The sequence below is a fragment of the Oncorhynchus kisutch genome, linkage group LG23, assembly GCF_002021735.2.
Source record: "Oncorhynchus kisutch isolate 150728-3 linkage group LG23, Okis_V2, whole genome shotgun sequence".
Lineage (NCBI taxonomy): Eukaryota > Metazoa > Chordata > Actinopteri > Salmoniformes > Salmonidae > Oncorhynchus > Oncorhynchus kisutch.
In genome coordinates this window covers 45,032,144-45,054,950 of record NC_034196.2, presented here as the reverse complement: position 1 = coordinate 45,054,950, position 22,807 = coordinate 45,032,144, and the positions used below count along the sequence as shown (strand labels likewise).

The 22,807-nt window shown below is 38.7% G+C and overlaps 1 protein-coding gene across 6 annotated transcripts in view; it reads right to left on the bottom strand.

Annotated features, from left to right (window-relative positions):
• Positions 1–8,522: 8,522 nt before the first annotated feature.
• Positions 8,523–22,807, bottom strand: part of LOC109885075 (transcription factor 4) — a gene marked incomplete at its 5' end in the record, with an annotated part of 79,278 nt that continues 64,993 nt past the window's right edge. For 2 of the 6 annotated variants that reach the window (XM_031802467.1, XM_031802470.1), the window contains 4 exon segments: positions 8,523–12,981; positions 14,746–14,899; positions 16,475–16,704; positions 17,977–18,127. In XM_031802467.1, the coding sequence (XP_031658327.1) occupies positions 14,760–14,899; positions 16,475–16,704; positions 17,977–18,127 (521 nt within the window). 6 annotated transcript variants of the gene reach the window in all.

Genomic DNA, 22,807 nt, shown 5'->3' with positions numbered 1-22,807 from the left:
ATTCATTCACTCTCCTCTGAATAGTTGATGTTGAGATGTGTCTGTTACATGAACTCTGTGAAGCATTTATTTGGGCTGCAATCTGAGGTGCAGTTAACTCTGTTGAACTTATCCTCTGCAGCAGAGGTATCTCTGGGTCTTCCTTTCCTGTGGCGGTCCTCATGAGAGACAGTTTCATCATAGCGCTTGATGGTTTTTGCGACTGCACTTGAAGAAACTTTCAAAGTTCTTGAAATTTTCCGGATTGACTGACCTTCATGTCTTAAATTAATGATGAACTGTTGTTTCTCTTTGCTTGAGCTGCTCTTGCCACAATATGGACTCGGTCTTTTACTAAATATGGATATCTTCAATATACCAACCCTACCTTTTCACAACATAACTGTGATTGGCTCAAACACATTAAAGAAGGAAAGAAATTTAACAAGGGACACCTGTTAATTGAAATGCATTCCAGGTGAAAACCCTCATGAAGCTGGTTGAGAGAATTCCAAGTGTGTGCAAAACTGTCATCAGGGCAAAGGGTGGCTACTTTGAAGAATCTCAAATATAATATATATTTTGATTTGTTTAACAATTCTTTGGTTACTACATGATTCCATGTGTGTTATTTCATCGTTTTGATGTCTTCACTATTATTCTACAATGTAGAAAATAGTCAAAATAAAGAAAAGCCCTTGAATGAGAAGGTGTGTACAAACTTTTGACTGGTACTGTATATACAGTATGTATGTATATATATATATATATATCAGTATAATACAACAAAAGTATATATTTGAACATTACAGTACTTGAGTAACATCTTATGAAAATCAGAAGTGTACTGTCTATAGAGGTTAACAACATTAGTGAATAATAAAAAGCATGACCATGACAGCGCTAGGTTATAAAAATGGCACATTTATTGCTACAGAACGGTCATGTACATGACTTCATAGAATAAGTACAAGATGAAAAACAGCAGGCAATGGGCCTACGATGGGCTGGTTTGAAGAGAAGCAACTCCAGCACACGACCTGTTCGGACATATCTACCAATCTGAAGAAAAAAAGTTATAATAAACAACAAGAACAATAATAATAATAATTATAACATAAAGATAAAAAATATTTTTTAAAAATACAACGGAAACAGAAAACATAATTAAGAAAATGTCAAAAGAAAAGAGAAAGAATAACATAAAAAGGTTTCGAGGCACTCAGCCACATACTGGAAAGAAAGTGTAACTGTCATTTTTTTTTAAATTAAAAATTTCCTTTAGAATCACTGCTGCAGGTACAGTACGTACGGATGGGACTCTCCGTCTGACTATAGCCCATCATGGAAAACACCATACAGTTTCGTCTCAGTAATATGGGAAATAACATATTTTAAATAGCTAAATAAAGTAACAAACCTTTACCTTTAATGATTTCCAAAAAATTATCTACAAACTGCAATATTTAGAATTGGACTTTTCTTCTTTTTTTTTCTGCTTCCAAATCTTATTTCCTCAATATACCTGGTATAAAAGGATTGCCCCTGCAAAAAAACAAGCCAAATATATTTTCATTTATTTTAAATTTAGTTTCTTCTTTTTTTTGCTCCTCTCTATCATGATTGGGTGCACTCGTTTATTTCATAGCAAAAGAGCACTAGACAAAGGAGGCCAAAGAACAGGCACTGATCCACGGTAAACTCTCTGCTCCCTCTATTTGTTCCTCACTTTAAATTGCATCACATCGTAAACAAGGAGAATGAAAAAGGCCACAGTTAATTTATTTTCACCCTTATACACGTAGTCTATTAATACTCTGAAATGAACATGTTTAAACCAACCAATCACGGCACAAGGATGAATAAAATCATACACAGCAAGAAGTCAAACAATGAATAGCAAGGTAAAGTGAGTAGCCATGGTGCCACCTGGTGAATGTCTTCTAGACTTTGCGATACTTTTCTATATGTGTATATAAATGGAAAAGGGTAATATTTTCCATTCAATGTAAAAAAAATAAAAAAGGAGCCTGTCTTCTATTTCACTGTGTTAATCTGTAGTGAGTTTCACTGTGTTAATCTGTAGTGAGTTTCACTGTGTTAATCTGTAGTGAGATTCACTGTGTTAATCTGTAGTGAGTTTCACTGTGTTAATCTGTAGTGAGATTCACTGTGTTAATCTGTAGTGAGTTTCACTGTGTTAATCTGTAGTGAGTTTCACTGTGTTAATCTGTAGTGAGTTTCACTGTGTTAATCTGTAGTGAGTTTCACTGTGTTAATCTGTAGTGAGTTTCACTGTGTTAATCTGTAGTGAGTTTCACTGTGTTAATCTGTAGTGAGTTTCACTGTGTTAATCTGTAGTGAGTTTCACTGTGTTAATCTGTAGTGAGTTTCACTGTGTTAATCTGTAGTGAGTGTCACTGTGTTAATCTGTAGTGAGTTTCACTGTGTTAATCTGTAGTGAGTTTCACTGTGTTAATCTGTAGTGAGTTTCACTGTGTTAATCTGTAGTGAGTTTCACTGTGTTAATCTGTAGTGAGTTTCACTGTGTTAATCTGTAGTGAGTTTCACTGTGTTAATCTGTAGTGAGTTTCACTGTGTTAATCTGTAGTGAGTTTCACTGTGTTAATCTGTAGTGAGTTTCACTGTGTTAATCTGTAGTGAGTTTCACTGTGTTAATCTGTAGTGAGATTCACTGTGTTAATCTGTAGTGAGTTTCACTGTGTTAATCTGTAGTGAGATTCACTGTGTTAATCTGTAGTGAGTTTCACTGTGTTAATCTGTAGTGAGTTTCACTGTGTTAATCTGTAGTGAGTTTCACTGTGTTAATCTGTAGTGAGTTTCACTGTGTTAATCTGTAGTGAGTTTCACTGTGTTAATCTGTAGTGAGTTTCACTGTGTTAATCTGTAGTGAGTTTCACTGTGTTAATCTGTAGTGAGTTTCACTGTGTTAATCTGTAGTGAGTTTCACTGTGTTAATCTGTAGTGAGTTTCACTGTGTTAATCTGTAGTGAGTTTCACTGTGTTAATCTGTAGTGAGTTTCACTGTGTTAATCTGTAGTGAGTTTCACTGTGTTAATCTGTAGTGAGTTTCACTGTGTTAATCTGTAGTGAGTTTCACTGTGTTAATCTGTAGTGAGTTTCACTGTGTTAATCTGTAGTGAGTTTCACTGTGTTAATCTGTAGTGAGTTTCACTGTGTTAATCTGTAGTGAGTTTCACTGTGTTAATCTGTAGTGAGTTTCACTGTGTTAATCTGTAGTGAGTTTCACTGTGTTAATCTGTAGTGAGTTTCACTGTGTTAATCTGTAGTGAGTTTCACTGTGTTAATCTGTAGTGAGTTTCACTGTGTTAATCTGTAGTGAGTTTCACTGTGTTAATCTGTAGTGAGTTTCACTGTGTTAATCTGTAGTGAGTGTCACTGTGTTAATCTGTAGTGAGTTTCACTGTGTTAATCTGTAGTGAGTTTCACTGTGTTAATCTGTAGTGAGTGTCACTGTGTTAATCTGTAGTGAGATTCACTGTGTTAATCTGTAGTGAGTGTCACTGTGTTAATCTGTAGTGAGATTCACTGTGTTAATCTGTAGTGAGTTTCACTGTGTTAATCTGTAGTGAGTTTCACTGTGTTAATCTGTAGTGAGTTTCACTGTGTTAATCTGTAGTGAGTTTCACTGTGTTAATCTGTAGTGAGTTTCACTGTGTTAATCTGTAGTGAGTTTCACTGTGTTAATCTGTAGTGAGATTCACTGTGTTAATCTGTAGTGAGTGTCACTGTGTTAATCTGTAGTGAGTGTCACTGTGTTAATCTGTAGTGAGTTTCACTGTGTTAATCTGTAGTGAGTTTCACTGTGTTAATCTGTAGTGAGTTTCACTGTGTTAATCTGTAGTGAGATTCACTGTGTTAATCTGTAGTGAGTGTCACTGTGTTAATCTGTAGTGAGTTTCACTGTGTTAATCTGTAGTGAGTTTCACTGTGTTAATCTGTAGTGAGTTTCACTGTGTTAATCTGTAGTGAGTTTCACTGTGTTAATCTGTAGTGAGTTTCACTGTGTTAATCTGTAGTGAGTTTCACTGTGTTCATCTGTAGTGAGATTCACTGTGTTAATCTGTAGTGAGTTTCACTGTGTTAATCTGTAGTGAGTTTCACTGTGTTAATTTATAGTGATTTTCACTGTGTTAATCTGTAGTGAGTTTCACTGTGTTAGGGTTCTATTCAATCCGCATCACGGGTGTTCAGTTTTACACCCTGATTCAAATATAAAGACAATGTTCCCGCTTTAGCAGAGACTGCATTCACGGTAAATGGGGCGGCAGATAGCCTAGTGGGGGCGGCAGATAGCCTAGTGGTTAGAGCGTTGGGCCAGTAACCGAAAGGTTGCCAGATTGAATCCCGAGCTGACAAGGTAAAAATCTGTTGTTCGGTACAAGGCAGTTAACCCACTGTTCCTTGGCCGTCATTGTAAATAAGAATTTGTTCTTAACTGACTTGCCTAGTTAAATCAAAATAAAACGGTTCATTGGTCGGCTCAATTGGAAATTACTTTTACATGCATTTTTTAAATACATTTTTTTTGTGTCTTTTTTTCCTATACTTTTACCGTTTTTTCTCCCCAATTTCATGATATCCAATTGGTAGTTACAGTCTTGTCCCAACGATGTAACTCCCCTATGGACTCGGGAGAGGCGAAGGTCAAGAGCCATGTGTCCTCAGAAACACGACCCTGCCAAGCAGCACTACCTCTTGACATTTCATTAACGGTTCCGTAACGCTTCACCTTTACAGATCGAATAGAGGCCTGTCTGTAGTCAGTTTCAGCTTTACAGATCGAATAGAGGCCTGTCTGTAGTCAGTTTCGGCTTTACAGATCGAATAGAGGCCTGTCTGTAGTCAGTTTCAGCTTTACAGATTGAATAGAGGCCTGTCTGTAGTCAGTTCCAGCTTTACAGATCGAATAGAGGCCTGTCTGTAGTCAGTTTCAGCTTTACAGATCGAATAGAGGCCTGTCTGTAGTCGGTTTCAGCTTTACAGATCGAATAGAGGCCTGTCTGTAGTCGGTTTCAGCTTTACAGATCGAATAGAGGCCTGTCTGTAGTCGGTTTCAGCTTTACAGATCGAATAGAGGCCTGTCTGTAGTCGGTTTCAGCTTTACAGATCGAATAGAGGCCTGTCTGTAGTCGGTTTCAGCTTTACAGATCGAATAGAGGCCTGTCTGTAGTCGGTTTCAGCTTTACAGATCGAATAGAGCCCTGTCTGTAGTCAGTTTCAGCTTTACAGATCGAATAGAGGCCTGTCTGTAGTCAGTTTCAGCTTTACAGATCGAATAGAGGCCTGTCTGTAGTCAGTTTCAGCTTTACAGCTTCGAATAGAGGCCTGTCTGTAGTCAGTTTCAGCTTTACAGATCGAATAGAGGCCTGTCTGTAGTCAGTTTCAGCTTTACAGATCGAATAGAGGCCTGTCTGTAGTCAGTTTCAGCTTTACAGATCGAATAGAGGCCTGTCTGTAGTCAGTTTCACTGTGTGAGTCTGTCGTCTAAATGTGAAATCAAACATGATCGAAGACAGGAAGAGAGTAACTAAACCATATGAAGAGAGTAACTAAACCATATGAAGAGAGTAACTAAACCATATGAAGAGAGTAACTAAACCATATGAAGAGAGTAACTAAACCATATGAAGAGAAAATAACTAAACCACAGGAAGAGAGAGTAACTAAACCACAGGAAGAGAGAGAGAGTAATTAAACCATATGAAGAGTGACTAAACCATATGAAGAGAGTAACTAAACCATATGAAGAGAAAATAACTAAACCACAGGAAGAGAGAGTAACTAAACCACAGGAAGAGAGAGTAACTAAACCATATGAAGAGAGAGGGTAACTAAACCATATGAAGAGAGAGTGTAACTAAACCACAGGAAGAGAGAATAACTCAACCATAGGAAGAGGGAGTAACTAAACCATATGAAGAGAGTAACTAAACCATATGAAGAGAGAGGGTAACTAAACCACAGGAAGAGAGAATAACTAAACCATAGGTAAAGAGAGAGTAACTAAACCATAGGTAGAGAGAGTATCTAAACCATATGAAGAGAGTAACTAAACCATATGAAGAGAGAGGGTAACTAAACCATAGGTAGAGAGTAACTAAACCATAGGTAGAGAGTAACTAAACCATAGGGAGAGAGAGTAACTAAACCATATGAAGAGAGAGGGTAACTAAACCATAGGTAGAGAGTAACTAAACCATAGGGAGAGAGAGTAACTAAACCATATGAAGAGAGAGGGTAACTAAACCATAGGTAGAGAGAGTAACTAAACCATATGAAGAGAGAGGGTATTAAACCATAGGTAGAGAGTAACTAAACCATAGGTAGAGAGTAACTAAACCATAGGTAGAGAGTAACTAAACCATAGGTAGAGAGAGTAACTAAACCATATGAAGAGAGTAACTAAACCATATGAAGAGAGTAACTAAACCATATGAAGAGAGTAACTAAACCATATGAAGAGAGAGTAACTAAACCATATGAAGAGAGAGTAACTAAACCATATGAAGAGAGAGTAACTAAACCATAGGTAGAGAGTAACTAAACCATAGGTAGAGAGAGTAACTAAACCATAGGTAGAGAGAGTAACTAAACCATATGAAGAGAGAGTAACTAAACCATAGGTAGAGAGAGTAACTAAACCATAGGTAGAGAGAGTAACTAAACCATAGGTAGAGAGAGTAACTAAACCATAGGTAGAGAGAGTAACTAAACCATATGAAGAGAGTAACTAAACCATATGAAGAGAGTAACTAAACCATAGGTAGAGAGAGTAACTAAACCATATGAAGAGAGAGTAACTAAACCATATGAAGAGAGAGTAACTAAACCATAGGTAGAGAGAGTAACTAAACCATAGGTAGAGAGTAACTAAACCATATGAAGAGAGTAACTAAACCATAGGTAGAGAGTAACTAAACCATACATAACTTGATTGATTGACATGTCACCATTCATGTTGTCTAGATGCTAGACTGAAGAAATCCCTTTCATCAATCAACCTTCCAAACTTAAAGTGAACTATAAAGTATACTTTAACTCTTAAAGTGTGATTACTCTTATCATTGCTCGACAAGTAGTTTTCTTTCTGCGGGCTGAGTATAATGATTATCTAGTCAGGTTAAACTTTTGATCCAGACTTAAATCTGTTTAACTTTGTGGTTTGTATCATATGAAAAAATTTGATGGAAATGTCATCACCAGGAAGTGACACCCCCAGGAAGTGGCATCATCACCAGGAAGTGACACCCCCAGGAAGTGACATCATCTATGATTGTTGACTTTATTATTTGTCTTTTTTTTCCAATCAATTTTACAAAAAAAATGTGGAAGTGTTTCTGCTAAATCAGTCACACACACACAGTCATGTAAGTACATATCCAGTCTGTCTGGGACTTGTTTTCAGTCTATAGTTAACCAATGTCTGCTTCGGGACTGTAGAATGCAAACAGACAATAGAGACCATGATGCATAAGGGAACGCCCTAATACAGAGGGTTGAGTGACTATATACTATTCTCTTTGTTGAAAGACAATTGTCGCCAAAAATAAATAGAAAAAAATAAAAATAAAAATATTGGCCCTTTACTTTTGTTCTGGTAGCTCAATAATTCTCATTCAAGGGCAACACGTTTCATAACGAGCAAGATTTTGAATTTAAAGTCTCTCTTTTTTTTTGGGGGACATTTCCCGCTGCATTCAACAATTATTTTTTTAATTATTTATCCTATATATTATCACCCAGGAGAACAAACGACAAGTGCTGATGTAACTGATATTATTATGGCAGTGAATGGTCAGAATAGTAATGCTGTAAATGATACACTTCACATGGGTTCAATCACTGAAAAGAAGAAGAAGACCGCATGATACGTACGTGATACGTATGCACGTACAACCAGGAAAAGAAAACTAAATACGTGTTGCCTTTTTCTGTAAACACAATAGGGATAATAACAACACAGTTACTGCAATCATTGATATTTTTTTTAACGTCAATTACATCTTACAAGATCAAAAAAATATTAGCGCTTATAACGACAAGATCCAATCGAATAAAACGTATTTATCCTAGGTCCGATTCAAATAGCTGGAATTAGCTGTAAAAGACTGGTCCAATTCAAATAGCTGGAATTAGCTGGAAAAACACTGGGAAATAATAGACTGAAACGGCCTAATTTAACTTTATGGGGAAATAGCTAGATTGCAAAAATCGGCCATTTACAATTCTATGTTCACGTCTAATTTTCAGATGCTTGGTGCTCGTTTTGGTTTTAGGACAATCAAACGTTTAATTACCTGACAAAGTACGATTTCTAGCTAAGGGGCCAAACTGTGACTCTGACCCATACATGCTTAGCACCACTTGAATACAGCTAGAATATACAGTATTTCCCTGCAGACGAGAGTTCTGCTGTCTATCAACGAGTCATCGTGGTGCAACACTGAGACAGCGCATAAAGATGAGTGAGTTGAATACTAAACCATGACACACGTACAGTTAATTGCCGTTCATTTTTTAATTAATATTGGCACCTGGCTAGAATGACCAGGCACATTACAAGCAGAATACAACTGATCAAATCAACTCAATCATTTCCCACTCTCAGCTATTCGTCACCCCCCACCCCACCCCCACCAAAGGGACATGAACCCTGTGTGCTATAACTACTTACACATTTTCTTAAAAAATACAATGAAAAATGGCAATGAGCATGGAGCATGAAAATAATATTATATACCTATTTGATTTCCAATTAGCCCCCCCCCCCCAATCCCTTTCTTCAAAAAAAAATCCCGGAAATATAAAACAAACCTTTTTGGGGGGGGAAAAAAACTGAAAATGATACTGAAGCTTTTGACCTCACTACAATTTCAATGTGACACGTTTTCAACACACACCGAATTTTACTTTTTTTTTCTTTTAACAAAAAAAAAACTGATACAATGTATTATCTAAACACAAAATAACAACAGTCTACATGTAAAAATATAACTTTTACATACACAATTTCAAAATAATGGTACGTTTGCATCTGTTGCATACAATTTACAAATGTCTGTGTGTTTTCTTTGACAGCTGAATAGCAATGAGTGGAGGATGATGGGGAACTCCTGTCCCTTTTGTCCAGTCAGGGGTGCCATAGTCAGTCATTGTGATGTCACGGGCACAGCAGAACAAGTCATGTCTCTTTAACACTTGAGATGCCTCTTCAAACCTTCATACCTCATTAACACTGAGATGCCTCTTCAAACCTTCATATCTCATTAACACTGAGATGCCTCTTCAAACTTTCCACCCATCTCTAAGAAAATAATTAATCTGACCCAAAACAACCGTTCCTTTGAAAACTGGCACCATCCTTATTTATATATTGTATATATTTTTACATTTATATATATTGATTTTCAAATAGATTGTTTTCCAGTTTCAGTGCCTTGTGTTGATTGGATAACATAAACCACTTTTAAAAACAGCTGCTGTCCAATTTTCATAGGGCAGCAAGTCGTGGTTTAGTATTTTTTTCATCGACACAGAAACCAGAACAGACAAAGAATAAGAGAAAGATTTAAAAAAGAGGAAGAAGGTTCTGTTTTACACATACAACCACACACGGGTACTGAAGACTACAGGGGCTCACGGACAAGCCGATATAGATAAAAAGCTGATAGCTATAATACAACGCTCAAAAACAGACATGTCGTTCACAATGGAAACAGGCTGCAACTTGGAATAGAGGAAGGGGTGCTGAAACTCGGGGTGCTGGGGCCGCCAGGGGGCTCAACTGACTAAAACAAGGTCCATTCAGGGACACGCCTTCTAATTACATATAAGCATACAGTACAATTAAATACAGTTTATCCCAAAATACTTTTTTTTCTTTTTACTGTTTTTTAAATTCCCAGGTCAGAAAAAACCTGACTGCATAGACCTAATAACTAACAGTTCCCTAAGCTTGAATCCTAAAAAGTTCAGATAACGTCCATCTCCTCCTCATCGCATTTGAATGATATGAACTCTAAAAGGCACATTGGTAGAAGTGAATGTTAAAATTGCATTTCTGGGGTCTTGGGGTGGTTTTAGGGGTCAGGAAGGGAGATCTAGGGGAACAGAGGGGGATGTGAAGTGCTAGTCCGGGGTTTAAAATCAGGCAAATCATACAAGGTGATGGACTGCTCAGATTCTGGGATATACAGTACATCCCCCTCTGGCTGTGCCTTTCCATTGCAGCGTCATTATCAGGAAGTGACATCACCTGGGAGAGACCTTGACCTTTGACTTGGGTCTCAGAAAATGGTTGAGAGACTTTGCTCTATTCTGACCTGGTCTGGGACTCTCTGTGTGACAAACAGACACAGAAAGGAGACATATCTTTCCCCCTTTATTTTTTCTCCTTCCTTCCTTCCTTCCTTCCTTCCTTCCTTCCTTCCTTCCTTCCTTCCTTCCTTCCTTCCTTCCTTCCTTCCTTCCTTCCTTCCTTCCTTCCTTCCTTCCTTCCTTCCTTCCTTCCTTCCTTCCTTCCTTCCTTCCTGCCTGCCTGCCTTCCTTCCTTCCTTCCTTCCCTCCCTCCTTCCTTCATCTGCCTTGTAACATGAAGTAAGGAAGAGTAACACTACCAACGGCCATGCCCTCTAATCACAAGGTTCCATTTGCTCACACAAAGGAGTGGCCAATGAAAACACATGTCAATCTGAATCAGGACGTTTGCTGGTTTCGAGTGGCTAGAAGATGTTTTCCCTCCATCTTCTCTAGCAGTGTTGGGGGTAACGAGTAACGCGTTAGAATACTCAAATTACTTTTTTTTTGTGGTAATGAGAAACTTAACGTATTCGTTTTTCAATTTAAGAAATCAGATACTTAAAGTTACCTTTTCAAATAAACAAATCGTTACTTTGAAATATTATTTCCCTTGACAAATTATAATATGAAAATTCCTTCCCCATAAATTCACGCTGTTCTTGTTTCTTCAGGGACATTGTGGCATGAAGCAGAGCCACCACCTTTACCACGTGGAAGTACACATTATTTAGAATTGGTAAAAGAAAAGGAAAACAACATAATAATAATAAAAGGCAAACTGTGCCTCGGGGCTAAGCGCCTGTCAACTTCAAATATCAAGAAGCACATTCAGGCCAAGCGCAGCTCCACAAGACCGGTGGAAAAGGACCCAAGACATCCGATTGCAGTTGATGCTGAGGAAGATTGCGCTTCTGCTTCCAAAACAGCAAAATCTAGATTTATGTTTTGTTTAAACCTGTCACCCCGAGAAAACTAAATGAACATGTATGCGTCTTTGATGTAAGTAAGTCCTTTGATTGCATGCCATTTATTTCAATGCATTATGTTTACGGATTTCTCTGACAGTTGCATTCGCGGTTTGCAGTTTACTGTTATTAAAATGTTCACGTCAACATTTCAAGTCGGGCTTGTTGTAAACTTAATAGTTTTTATTATTATCTTTAATATGTCTATTTTGTTTCTTTAAAGCTGCCTAAATGTTGGTTTGGATTTATGGTGCCTTGGATTTATCAAGATAGAATTAAATTGTGATGCAACACTTTTTTTTGTATTTATCAAACATTTCGATAGTTTTAATATGGAATTTCGTTAGAACACTTGGACATTGTCCATAAATCAAAACCAACATTTCGGCAGCTTTAAAGAAACAAAATAGACATATTAAAGCCAGAAAATAAAGGCTATTAATAAGTAGGCTTTCATATCTTATTTTATCTTTCCTTATTATCATAATGTGTATACGTTTTTCCTTCTTCACCCATTTTTTTTTTTGTGTGGAACAGTTACAACAACCAAATGCGATTTAAAAAAATAACACATTGTTTATTGCAAAATACACGGTTCAATTTAGTAAAACAACTGAAACAGCTATCATGGTAATCTGACAGAGATCTCGGTCTGGAGCGCTCCCATGACGTCGGATGAAATGATTGTAGCACCGATTAGTAAATAGGCAAGCCACTCTCTACTGGGCATAACAATACATTTACAGAGTTTTCTGGGGTTTGGTAACGCAAAAGTAATGTAACGACTAAAAGAGTTACTTTCCACAGTAAGTAACGCTGTAACCTAACGCGTTATTTTCCACAGTAAGTAACGGCGTAATGTAACGTATTACTTTTTAATGCCAGTAACGCGGTAACCTAACGCGTTACTTTCCACAGTAACGTTCCCCAACACTGCTTGCTAGTATACAGCCGAACTTAGAGCCCAAAACACAAAGTGTTATCTTAAAATGTATCTGTTCTGTTTTTCGATTAGAAGTACACATTTTTTTTATTTTATAATTATTGCATGTTTTAAAAAAATGTCTTGAAATTCTACATAATCTAAACTTTTTTTTTTATACCTCCCCCCCCACGCCCTAAACCCCCCCCCCCCCCCCCCAGACTTACTGATTGATTTTTCATATATATCTATTTAACTTCAAACATCAAGGAGGATTTCAGGCACGACTGCAAGAGTTTCCACAGTGTGGAGAAGATTGCCATTCAGTTGAGACAGCAGCTGAGTCCTGCAACATTGTTCATGTGTTAGAAACACGCCCCCCCCCCATCATCACGTAGTTGCATCAACTTTTCTTTTTTTTTTTGTGATTTTTTAAATATTTTTCTTTAACATATATAATATCATTTTTTTGTGTTTTTTTGTGGGGGGGGGGGGGGGGGGGGGGGGATGCTGAAAATACGAAACAATATAATGAGAAAACATATCTTGTATCTGTTATGTTTTCATAGCCAATATACATTTGCAGTTCGTTCATTTCTACAGAAGACAAAAGACAGGTGGTCCTGGGAAAAAAAAAACATTGGTCAGATCAGGTTGGTCAGATAGATCGTTGATTGACGTGATCAGTTGATTTGATTGGTTCAGGAAATAGGAGAATGTTGTCAAAGGAAGTGGTCGCTCATCATCTTGATGAACTCTGGGAGCTTGGACCTATAGGAGGACAGAAGGGGTTAGAGACAGCTGTGGGACACTGTACTCACCTGTTACCTGGACTCACCTGTTACCTGGACAAACAAACCAACAGACACACATACAGACAGACACACAAACACACACAACTGAGAAGGTACTAAAGGTACAACTTTGAGATGGACACCCTAGGCCCTAAAAATAACCTTCACAGGCCCTAAAAATAACCTTCACAGGCCCTAAAAAATAACCTTCACAGGCCCTAAAAAATAACCTTCACAGGCCCTAAAAATAACCTTCACAGGCCCTAAAAATAACTTTCACAGGCCCTAAAAAATAACCTTCACAGGCCCTAAAAATAACCTTCACAGGCCCTAAAAATAACCACAGGCCCTAGAAAATAACCTTCACAGGCCCTAAAAATAACCTTCACAGGCCCTAAAAATAACCTTCACAGGCCCTAAAAAATAACCTTCACAGGCCCTAAAAATAACCACAGGCCCTAAAAAATATCCTTCACAGGCCCTAAAAATAACCTTCACAGGCCCTAAAAATAACCTTCACAGGCCCTAAAAATAACTTTCACAGGCCCTAAAAAATAACCTTCACAGGCCCTAAAAATAACCTTCACAGGCCCTAAAAATAACCTTCACAGGCCCTAAACGTCTGTGCCTGTCTGAGACCTACCTCCTTACTGTGTACCTCCTTACTGTGTACCTCTATACTGTGTACCTCTATACTATGTACCTCCTTACTGTGTACCTCTATACTGTGTACCTCTATACTGTGTACCTCTATACTGTGTACCTCCTTATTGTGTACCTCCTTACTGTGTACCTCATTACTGTGTACCTCTATACTGTGTACCTGTGTTACACACCTGCTATTTGAACAGGTTCAGCTTATCGAGAAAACAAATCAATTTCCAACTTTCAGGTACCTCACTACGAGGTACTGTACTCAATATCTCTACGATTATGGAGATAGCCAGCATTCTTCACATCCCCTCCTATCTCTTTTGTTCACGGATAACACTTAGTTAACAAACTACCACCATCAGGTGTGAAACGAGCGTATTATCAAATCAATACAGCGCATCGGTCAAAACCACACGTTCACACAATGACTTAACGCGAGTCAACTACTCACACACACACACACACACACACACACACACACACACACACACACACACACACACACACACACACACACACACACACACACACACACACACACACACACACACACACACACACACACACACACACACACACACACAGCAGAAACAAAATGAGCACACACACACACACACACTTACTGCTAATCTGTTGTTAAAATGTACCCAGGGTTTTGTTTCAAATAGTTTACAGGGTTTGATTACAGCCCCATTGTTAGTTTAACTATGCAACTCTGCTCGTTCAATTTCAATCGATTTGGATTAAAGGCCACATGGGACAAATGATCCAGGTTGTCCCCGTGTGTCCTGTAATTCGGACTGAGTTTGTATTATTCATATGGGATGCAAAATGTAGTCAAAACGATAATGATATGCAGAGAGGGCAAGCCAAGCCACTGTGGAAGACTGATAATAAATAATAATAATAATGTTGTTGTTTTTTTGCATTTTACTATGCTTTATATATTACTTGGCAAATGAAGCCAGAATTCTTTTTTGAATTATATTTTTTTTTACAACCAATTGTATTTTTTCTTTGTTTTTGGTTAATGGTTATGGTACATGTGTTTTCACAGCAGATTAGTTTAAAGTGAATATCTTCTGACCATTTAGGGGGTTTTTACATTTGTCCCATTGGGTTGGAGGCATCCCCCATGACATGGTGCGGCCCGGCCAGGGAGAGGGTCGCTCCGCCGTCCGACGAGCCTTTCTCCTCCTCACGTCTCTTCAGACACGCTGCCTTAGGGTTCAGGTTCCTCTCTAGACACAGACGAACGCACACAGACGGACGAGCACACACACACACACACACACACACACACACACACACACACACACACACACACACAGGCGCACACACACACACACACACACACACACACACACACACACACACACACACACACACACACACACACACACACACACACACACACACACACACACACACAAACATATAGGCACAAGTAAGTCTTTAAGAACTGAAGCAACGCCACCTGGTGGATCTGAGAAGATATTTCTCTATATCTGATTATAAAACTATGGAGCCAATCCTAACTTCACTTAAGTCACATTTTCACTTAGTAATGCATTGACATCAATAGGAAGCTAAGTGAACATCTGACTTAAAAGTTATGATTCAGCCACAGCCAGTCCTAAAGAATAATGCACCCTTGTGTGTGTTGGTGTGTGTGTATGTGTGTGTGTCTGTATTGTCTCTGACCTCTGATTTGCTGCTCCAGGCTCAGTAGGTGTGTGTATGTGTATGTGTGTGTAGTAGAAGTAGTAACAGTACTAGTACTAGAAATTGATTTATAAAGTACTACTACTGCTACTACTACTACTACTACTACTACTACTACTACTACTACTGTTGCTGCTGCTACTACTGCAGTTACTACTACTACTACTACTACTGCTACCAATACTACTACTGCTGCTACTACTACTACTGCTGCTACTATTACTACTGCTACTACTGCTGTGACTACTACTACTACTACTACTGCTACTACTACTACTACTACTACTACCACTACCACTACTACACACACACACACACACCCACACATACTGAGCCACATACTGAGCCAGGAGCAGCAAGTGAAATCTTGTGTGTACTGTGTAACTGTCTATATATGTCTCTGTGTGTCTATATATGTCTCTGTGTGTCTATATATGTCTCTGTGTGTCTATATATGTCTCTATGTGTCTATATCTGTCTCTGTGTGTCTATATATGTCTCTGTATGTCTCTATGTGTCTATATCTGTCTCTGTGTGTCTATATATGTCTCTGTATGTCTATATATGTCTCTGTGTGTCTATATATGTCTCTGTGTGTCTATATATGTCTCTATGTGTCTATATCTGTCTCTGTGTGTCTATATATGTCTCTGTATGTCTATATATGTCTCTGTGTGTCTATATATGTCTCTACGTGTCTATATATGTCTCTGTGTGTCTATATATGTCTCTATGTGTCTATATCTGTCTCTGTATGTCTATATATGTCTCTGTATGTCTATATATGTCTCTGTGTGTCTCTCTGTGTGTGTTTGTTTGTGTGTGTCCGTCTCTAAGTGTCTGTCTCCCTGTGTGTGTCAGGTCCCTATATATGTATATATGTGTGTGTCAGGTCCTTATAGTTATATATATGTGTGTGTGTCAGGTCCCTATAGGTATATATATGTGTGTGTCAGGTCCTTATAGGTATATATATGTGTGTGTGTCAGGTCCCTATAGGTATATATATGTGTGTGTCAGGTCCCTATAGGTATATATATGTGTGTGTCAGGTCCCTATAGGTATATATATATGTGTGTCAGGTCCCTTGCCTCTGACTTGCTGCTCCAGACTCAGTATGACGGCCACGGCCTGATGCAGTATGAGCAGTTTGGTCTGTGGCTTGTCACTCTTCAGGTGCAGCTGCACCATGCGCCCCAGCTCCTTGAAAGCCTCGTTGATGTCTCGGACACGCAGCCGTTCCCGGGCGTTGTTGGCCATCCTGCGCTCCTTCTCACGTTCGATCTTCTGCTCCGGAGACAAGTCCTCGTCGTCCGCGTTGCTGTGGGACCGATAGGGGACTGATCAGCACCAGCTAAACCAACGCTTACCCACGCTTAACCACAATGCCAGCACAATGGATGAAGCTAGGTTCAGTCTGAATCGCTGTTTATAGGAGTTGTGATGCCTATCCATTTACCTGTACAGCTGACCATACTGTATACTCTACTGTATAGATATATATGTAGATGGTGATGTACCCTGAAAACAATTCATTTTCTATTTTCAATCATTCAGTACTGAATGATGTAGTACTGCAGGATACCCACTGTAGTACTGCAGGATACCGACTGTAGTACTGCAGGATACCGCCTGTAGTACTGCAGGATACCGACTGTAGTACTGCAGGATACCAACTGTAGTACTGCAGGATACCAACTGTAGTACTGCAGGATACCAACTGTAGTACTGCAGGATACCGCCTGTAGTACTGCAGGATACCGACTGTAGTACTGCAGGATACCAACTGTAGTACTGCAGAATACCAATACCAATAGTTGTTTCATCATCATGATCATCTGGGGTTGGGGTCTGAAAAACTCTGATTGTATCATTCCAGGCGGAAGGGGGCTATAACCGCAGTGATGTCACAGCGTTTATTCTGGATGGTGCATCTTGGGAATGAGGAAGTGGGGGCCTTCTCTGGTGTGTGAGAAACAGCTAAAACACGGCTCAAGTCTGATGACAAGTCTGGAATTACCCAAAGGAGAAGAATTTCGGACGAAAACTATGAATGATTAATTTGATTAATTTGTTATCAAAGTATGTGTGCATTCAACCCAAAATCTACGAGTGCTGTGAGTGTTGGAAAGGTTTTTTGGCAAATTTAAAAGTATGTCTTTGTATTTTACTGTCATAAAGTCTATGTAGTTGCAGAACAATGCTGCAGATAGTTAAGTGAATATATTTGAGAATGTATTTCACCCTGTGGGTTATCCAAGTCTTTTGTTTTTCTAGTCGTTGTTTATTCATTAATTTAGCTGTCCCTCAAATCACACTGTTCATTTAATAAAAATCACACTGTTCACTTCATCAAAATTAATTATAAGCGGTATTTAAATGAAGCGAGCACTGTGGACACGGCTACCTAGATTTGAACCTATCAATAGATGTGATCTAGATTTGAACCTATCAATAGATGTGATCTAGATTTGAACCTATCAATAGATGTGATCTAGATTTTAACCTATCAATAGATGTGATCTAGATTTGAACCTATCAATAGATGTGATCTAGATTTTAACCTATCAATAGATGTGATCTAGATCTTGACCTATCAATAGACTTGAGGTCCTTGTTGTCAGGCTCCTCCTTCTTGGTCTCCATAGACCTGGCATCCTGTAGGTTCTCATCCCCCTCATCCTCCGACTTGATCTCTGACGAGACGGACGAGGCACTCTGGCCCTGGAGACCACTGGAGAGAGCTGGGGAGAGGGGAGAAAAGAGTGGAGGAGAGGGGGGATGGAGAGCAGGAGAGGTTGGGCAGAGAGGAGGAAGAAAGGGGGGGGGGAGAGAGAGGAGACAGAGACCTTCATTACTTAAAATTTTCTTTGCCAAACAGCAGCCCCGCCATTCAGTTTGTTCTTTTGTAAACATTTGGCAGCTTTCAACACACCTACATTCATTAACCGGCAGCTTTTCTAACAATAAGGTATATTATGTTATTATTAAAGTTATTATGTTATTATTACAGTTATTACGTTATTATTACAGGTATTACATTATTATTGCAGTTATTACGTTATTACTACAGTTATCACGTTATTACTACAGCTATTACGTTATTATTACAGTTATTACGTTATTACTACAGTTATTGCGTTATTATTACTGTTATTACATTATCATTAGAGTTATTACGTTATTATTACAGTTATTACGTTATTATTACAGTTATTGCATTATTATTATTATTTTCAGTTATTACGTTATTATTACAGTTATTACATTATTATTACAGGTGTTACATTATTATTACAGTTATTACATTATTATTACAGTTATTACATTATTATTACAGTTATTACATTATTATTACAGTTATTACATTATTATTACAGCTAGTACGTTATTATTACAGTTATTACATTATTATTACAGTTATTACATTATTATTATTACAGTTATTACATTATTATTATTACAGTTATTACATTATTACTACAGTTATTACATTATTATTACAGTTATCACATTATTATTATTGCAGTTATTACATTATTATTACATTTATTACATTATTATTACAGTTATTACATTATTATTACAGTTATCACATTATTATTATTGCAGTTATTACATTATTATTACAGTTATTACATTATTATTACAGTTATTACGTTATTATTACAGTTTTTACAGTGGCTTCTAATCCCTGACCGGATCTTTTATTCCTGTGTCTGAACATGATTTTGTCATGACTTCAGTACCATTTGCTTGATTTTGCAGATCCATGACTATGGTGTATCATAAGATAAGGGCACTTTAGGTGAGCAAAATGGCGGAGAACATTGATAATTTGGATAAGAGAGAACGCAGATGCAATATCCGTGGGGTGGGACTCCCGGAAAACTCTTTGAGGAATGGATTCCTGGCAACCTGGCAACCTACAAATGGATACTAAGGCTGGACGTGTGAAACTGGATCGAGCCCATCAATACCCGGTCCCAACCAGCGCCCACGGCCAGTGGTTAGCAACTTCATCGACAAGCAGCGCGTCACGGATGCAGAAAAAACACCGGTCTTATTCTTCAATGATTACTCCACAGCAGTTGTATGAAGACGGAAGGCGTTTGATGAGGTGAAGGCTCAACTCAAGAAGAAGATGGACTACGCACTGCTGTTCCCGTACACATTGAAGATGATCAAATCAAATCAAATGTATTTGTCACATACACATGGTTAGCAGATGTTAGTGCGAGTGTAGCGAAATGCTTGTGCTTCTAGTTCCGACAATGCAGTAATAACCAACGAGTAATCTAACCTAACAATTCCAAAACTACTACCTTATACACACAAGTGTAAAGGGATAAAGAATATGTACATAAAGATACAGTAGATGAATGAGTGATGGTACAGAATGGCATAGGCAAGATGCAGTAGATGGTATCGAGTACAGTATATACATATGAGATTTATGGTCAACGGAACGCCGAAGAAGCTTTACACACATGAAGAGGCTGCTGGGTTTATTGACTCTCTCAGGGTTAAATAACTTTACGCTGCACCTTCGCCGCATTGGATAACTTTTTTATTCAAATCTAATCACGAAGCAGTGATATGAGTTCTCAAGTGCTCTTGTTCAGTAACTGCCACCATAGCTCAGACTGAGATCTGTGTGAATCTATATTGGTGCCCAGCTTGGTCTTAGGTGGACTTAGGTGGAAGAGCCTCAATCTTCTTTTATTGATTTTCCATATGTATAAATGACTAGACTATAGAGTGGTTATGCAGACTACATTGGAGAATTGAAATCCTCTGTTAGCTAGAAGGGAAGACATAAATATATAATAAAATATGACTGATTCTGATGGAAACCATTTATATGAAAAGAAATGGATAAATTAGTCATTTAAGAAATGTTACGCAAATCTTTATGCCTCACAACTGACAAATGATGCACTAAAAACGATGGAGGAGTTATTTTCTACGATAGATCTCTCGACTATCTCCGAAGAACAAAGGTCTCTCCTCAATGCTCCTATTACCAAGGAAGAGATCATGTTTGCAATTGAGAATCTGCAAAATTTGGCCTCCCGGGTGGCACAGTGGTTAAGGGTGCTGTACTATCAGAGACTCTGGGTTCGCGCCCAGGCTCTGTCGTAACCGTCTGCGACCGGGAGGTCCATGGGGCGATGCACAATTGGCCTAGCGTCGTCCGGGTTAGGGAGGGCTTGGTCGGTAGGGATGTCCTTGTCTCATCGCGCACCAGCGACTCCTGTGGCGGGCCGGGCGCAGTGCGCGCTAGCCAAGGTTGCCAGGTGCACAGTGTTTCCTCTGGCATATTGGTGCGGCTGGCTTCCGGGTTGGATGCGCGCTGTGTTAAGAAGCAGTGCGGCTAGGTTGGGTTGTGTATCGGAGGACGCATGACTTTCAACCTTCGTCTCTCCCGAGAATATTTACATATTCTTATACCATCCTTTTAGATGTGTGTGTATTAGGTAGTTTGTTGTGGAATTTGTTAGATTACTTGTTAGATATTACTGCACTGTTGAAACTAAAAGCACAAGCATTTCGCTACACTCGCATTAACATCTGCTAACCATGTGTATGTGACCAATAAAATGGGATTTGATTTTGATTTGATAAAATGGTGTAAGGTTTAAAATGACGATCATCAGGCGGCTGTCCTTACTAATGGGCTAAGGTCAAATAGCTTCTCCACACACAGAGGTACCAGACAGGGCTGTCCTTACTAATGGGCTAAGGTCAAATAGCTTCTCCACACATAGAGGTACCAGACAGGGCTGTCCTTACTAATGGGCTAAGGTCAAATAGCTTCTCCACACACAGAGGTACCAGACAGGGCTGTCCTTACTAATGGGCTAAGGTCAAATAGCTTCTCCACACACAGAGGTACCAGACAGGGCTGTCCTTACTAATGGGCTAAGGTCAAATAGCTTCTCCACACACAGAGGTACCAGACAGGGCTGTCCTTACTAATGGGCTAAGGTCAAATAGCTTCTCCACACACAGAGGTACCAGACAGGGCTGTCCTTACTAATGGGCTAAGGTCACATAGCTTCTCCACACACAGAGGTACCAGACAGGGCTGTCTTTTGTCCCCTCTCCTATTGGTGCTCGTTATGGAACCACTGGCCTATCAGAGTAAGGCCTGCTATACACTGTCTGACGTTCATCATAAATAAGCTTGTATGCGGATGGAGTCCTGATATTAATCTCTTCAAGACTTCAATTACATCTCTTGTTAATATTATTGAATTATTCAGTGTATTCTCAGTCTACAATATTAGTTTAACTAAATCAGAGGCTATGCCACTTGGTAGTCTACACTCTGTACCTACAACCTCTCCCCCCTTTCCTTTTAAATGGTATCCCTCAGGTTTCATGTATCTGGGTATATTTGTAACTCCTAAGTTCCAGCAAATGTACAAAGCCAATTTTGTTCCCTTGTTTGATACAATAAGACAGGATCTGGAGTGCTGGAACTCACTTCTGATTTCATGGTTGGGTAGAATATCCCTCTTGAAAATGAACATTTTATAAGACAGGGTCTGGAGACTACTTTACCCACAATCCCAATGATCCCAGTCTTACTCTCCATCAAGGTAATACAATATTTAACTGGCTGGTTATGTTCCTTCATATGGAGTAAACACAAGCCAAGACTTTACAATATTGCAGCTGCCAAGTTCTATGGGTGGCTTGGACCTGCTCAATATCAGGTTCTATCAATGGTGTGTCCACTTATGTTATATTTCTGACTGGATCACAAACGATGACTCCTCTATTTGGTTAGACATTGAGACTTTCCCCTTGCAGGATCTTTTCCTTTTCAGAAGCGTCAAGTCTGTAAAAGATAGCTGCAATAACATTGAACACACTTAAAGCATGGAGGCCAATTATTTTTTTTTATTGTGGGGAAGGGTCAAACTAACCTCTGCTCTTACCCCAATTCTTAACAACCCAGACTTTGTGCCATGATTGCTGGATGATGGCTTTAACATATTGGCTTGATAAGGGCATAGGCAGACTAAATGATTTATTCGTTGATAAGATTTTATTGTCATTTGTGCAAGATGGTTGGGAAATATCGACTCCCAAAGCAGGAATTTTTCAGATTCTTTACAAGTAAAGGCATTACATTTTAAAGAGCACCACCTTGATTGGCAACCCTGCTGTGTCTATCATTGAAAGAAAATGTCTGTAAATTTGTTTTATGATTCTTTAAGGTTCCTTTTCTACTGTTAACACACAGAGGGTGAAACGAGTGTGGGAGAAAGAATTGTCTGTTACTATTGACGAGGAAATGTGTGAGGACATTTGGAGATATGCAAAAAACAATATCTATCTGTAATCGTACTAAAGCAATCCAATTAAGAATAATACACAGATCACAGACATGCTTTCAGGTCCTCTCCCTC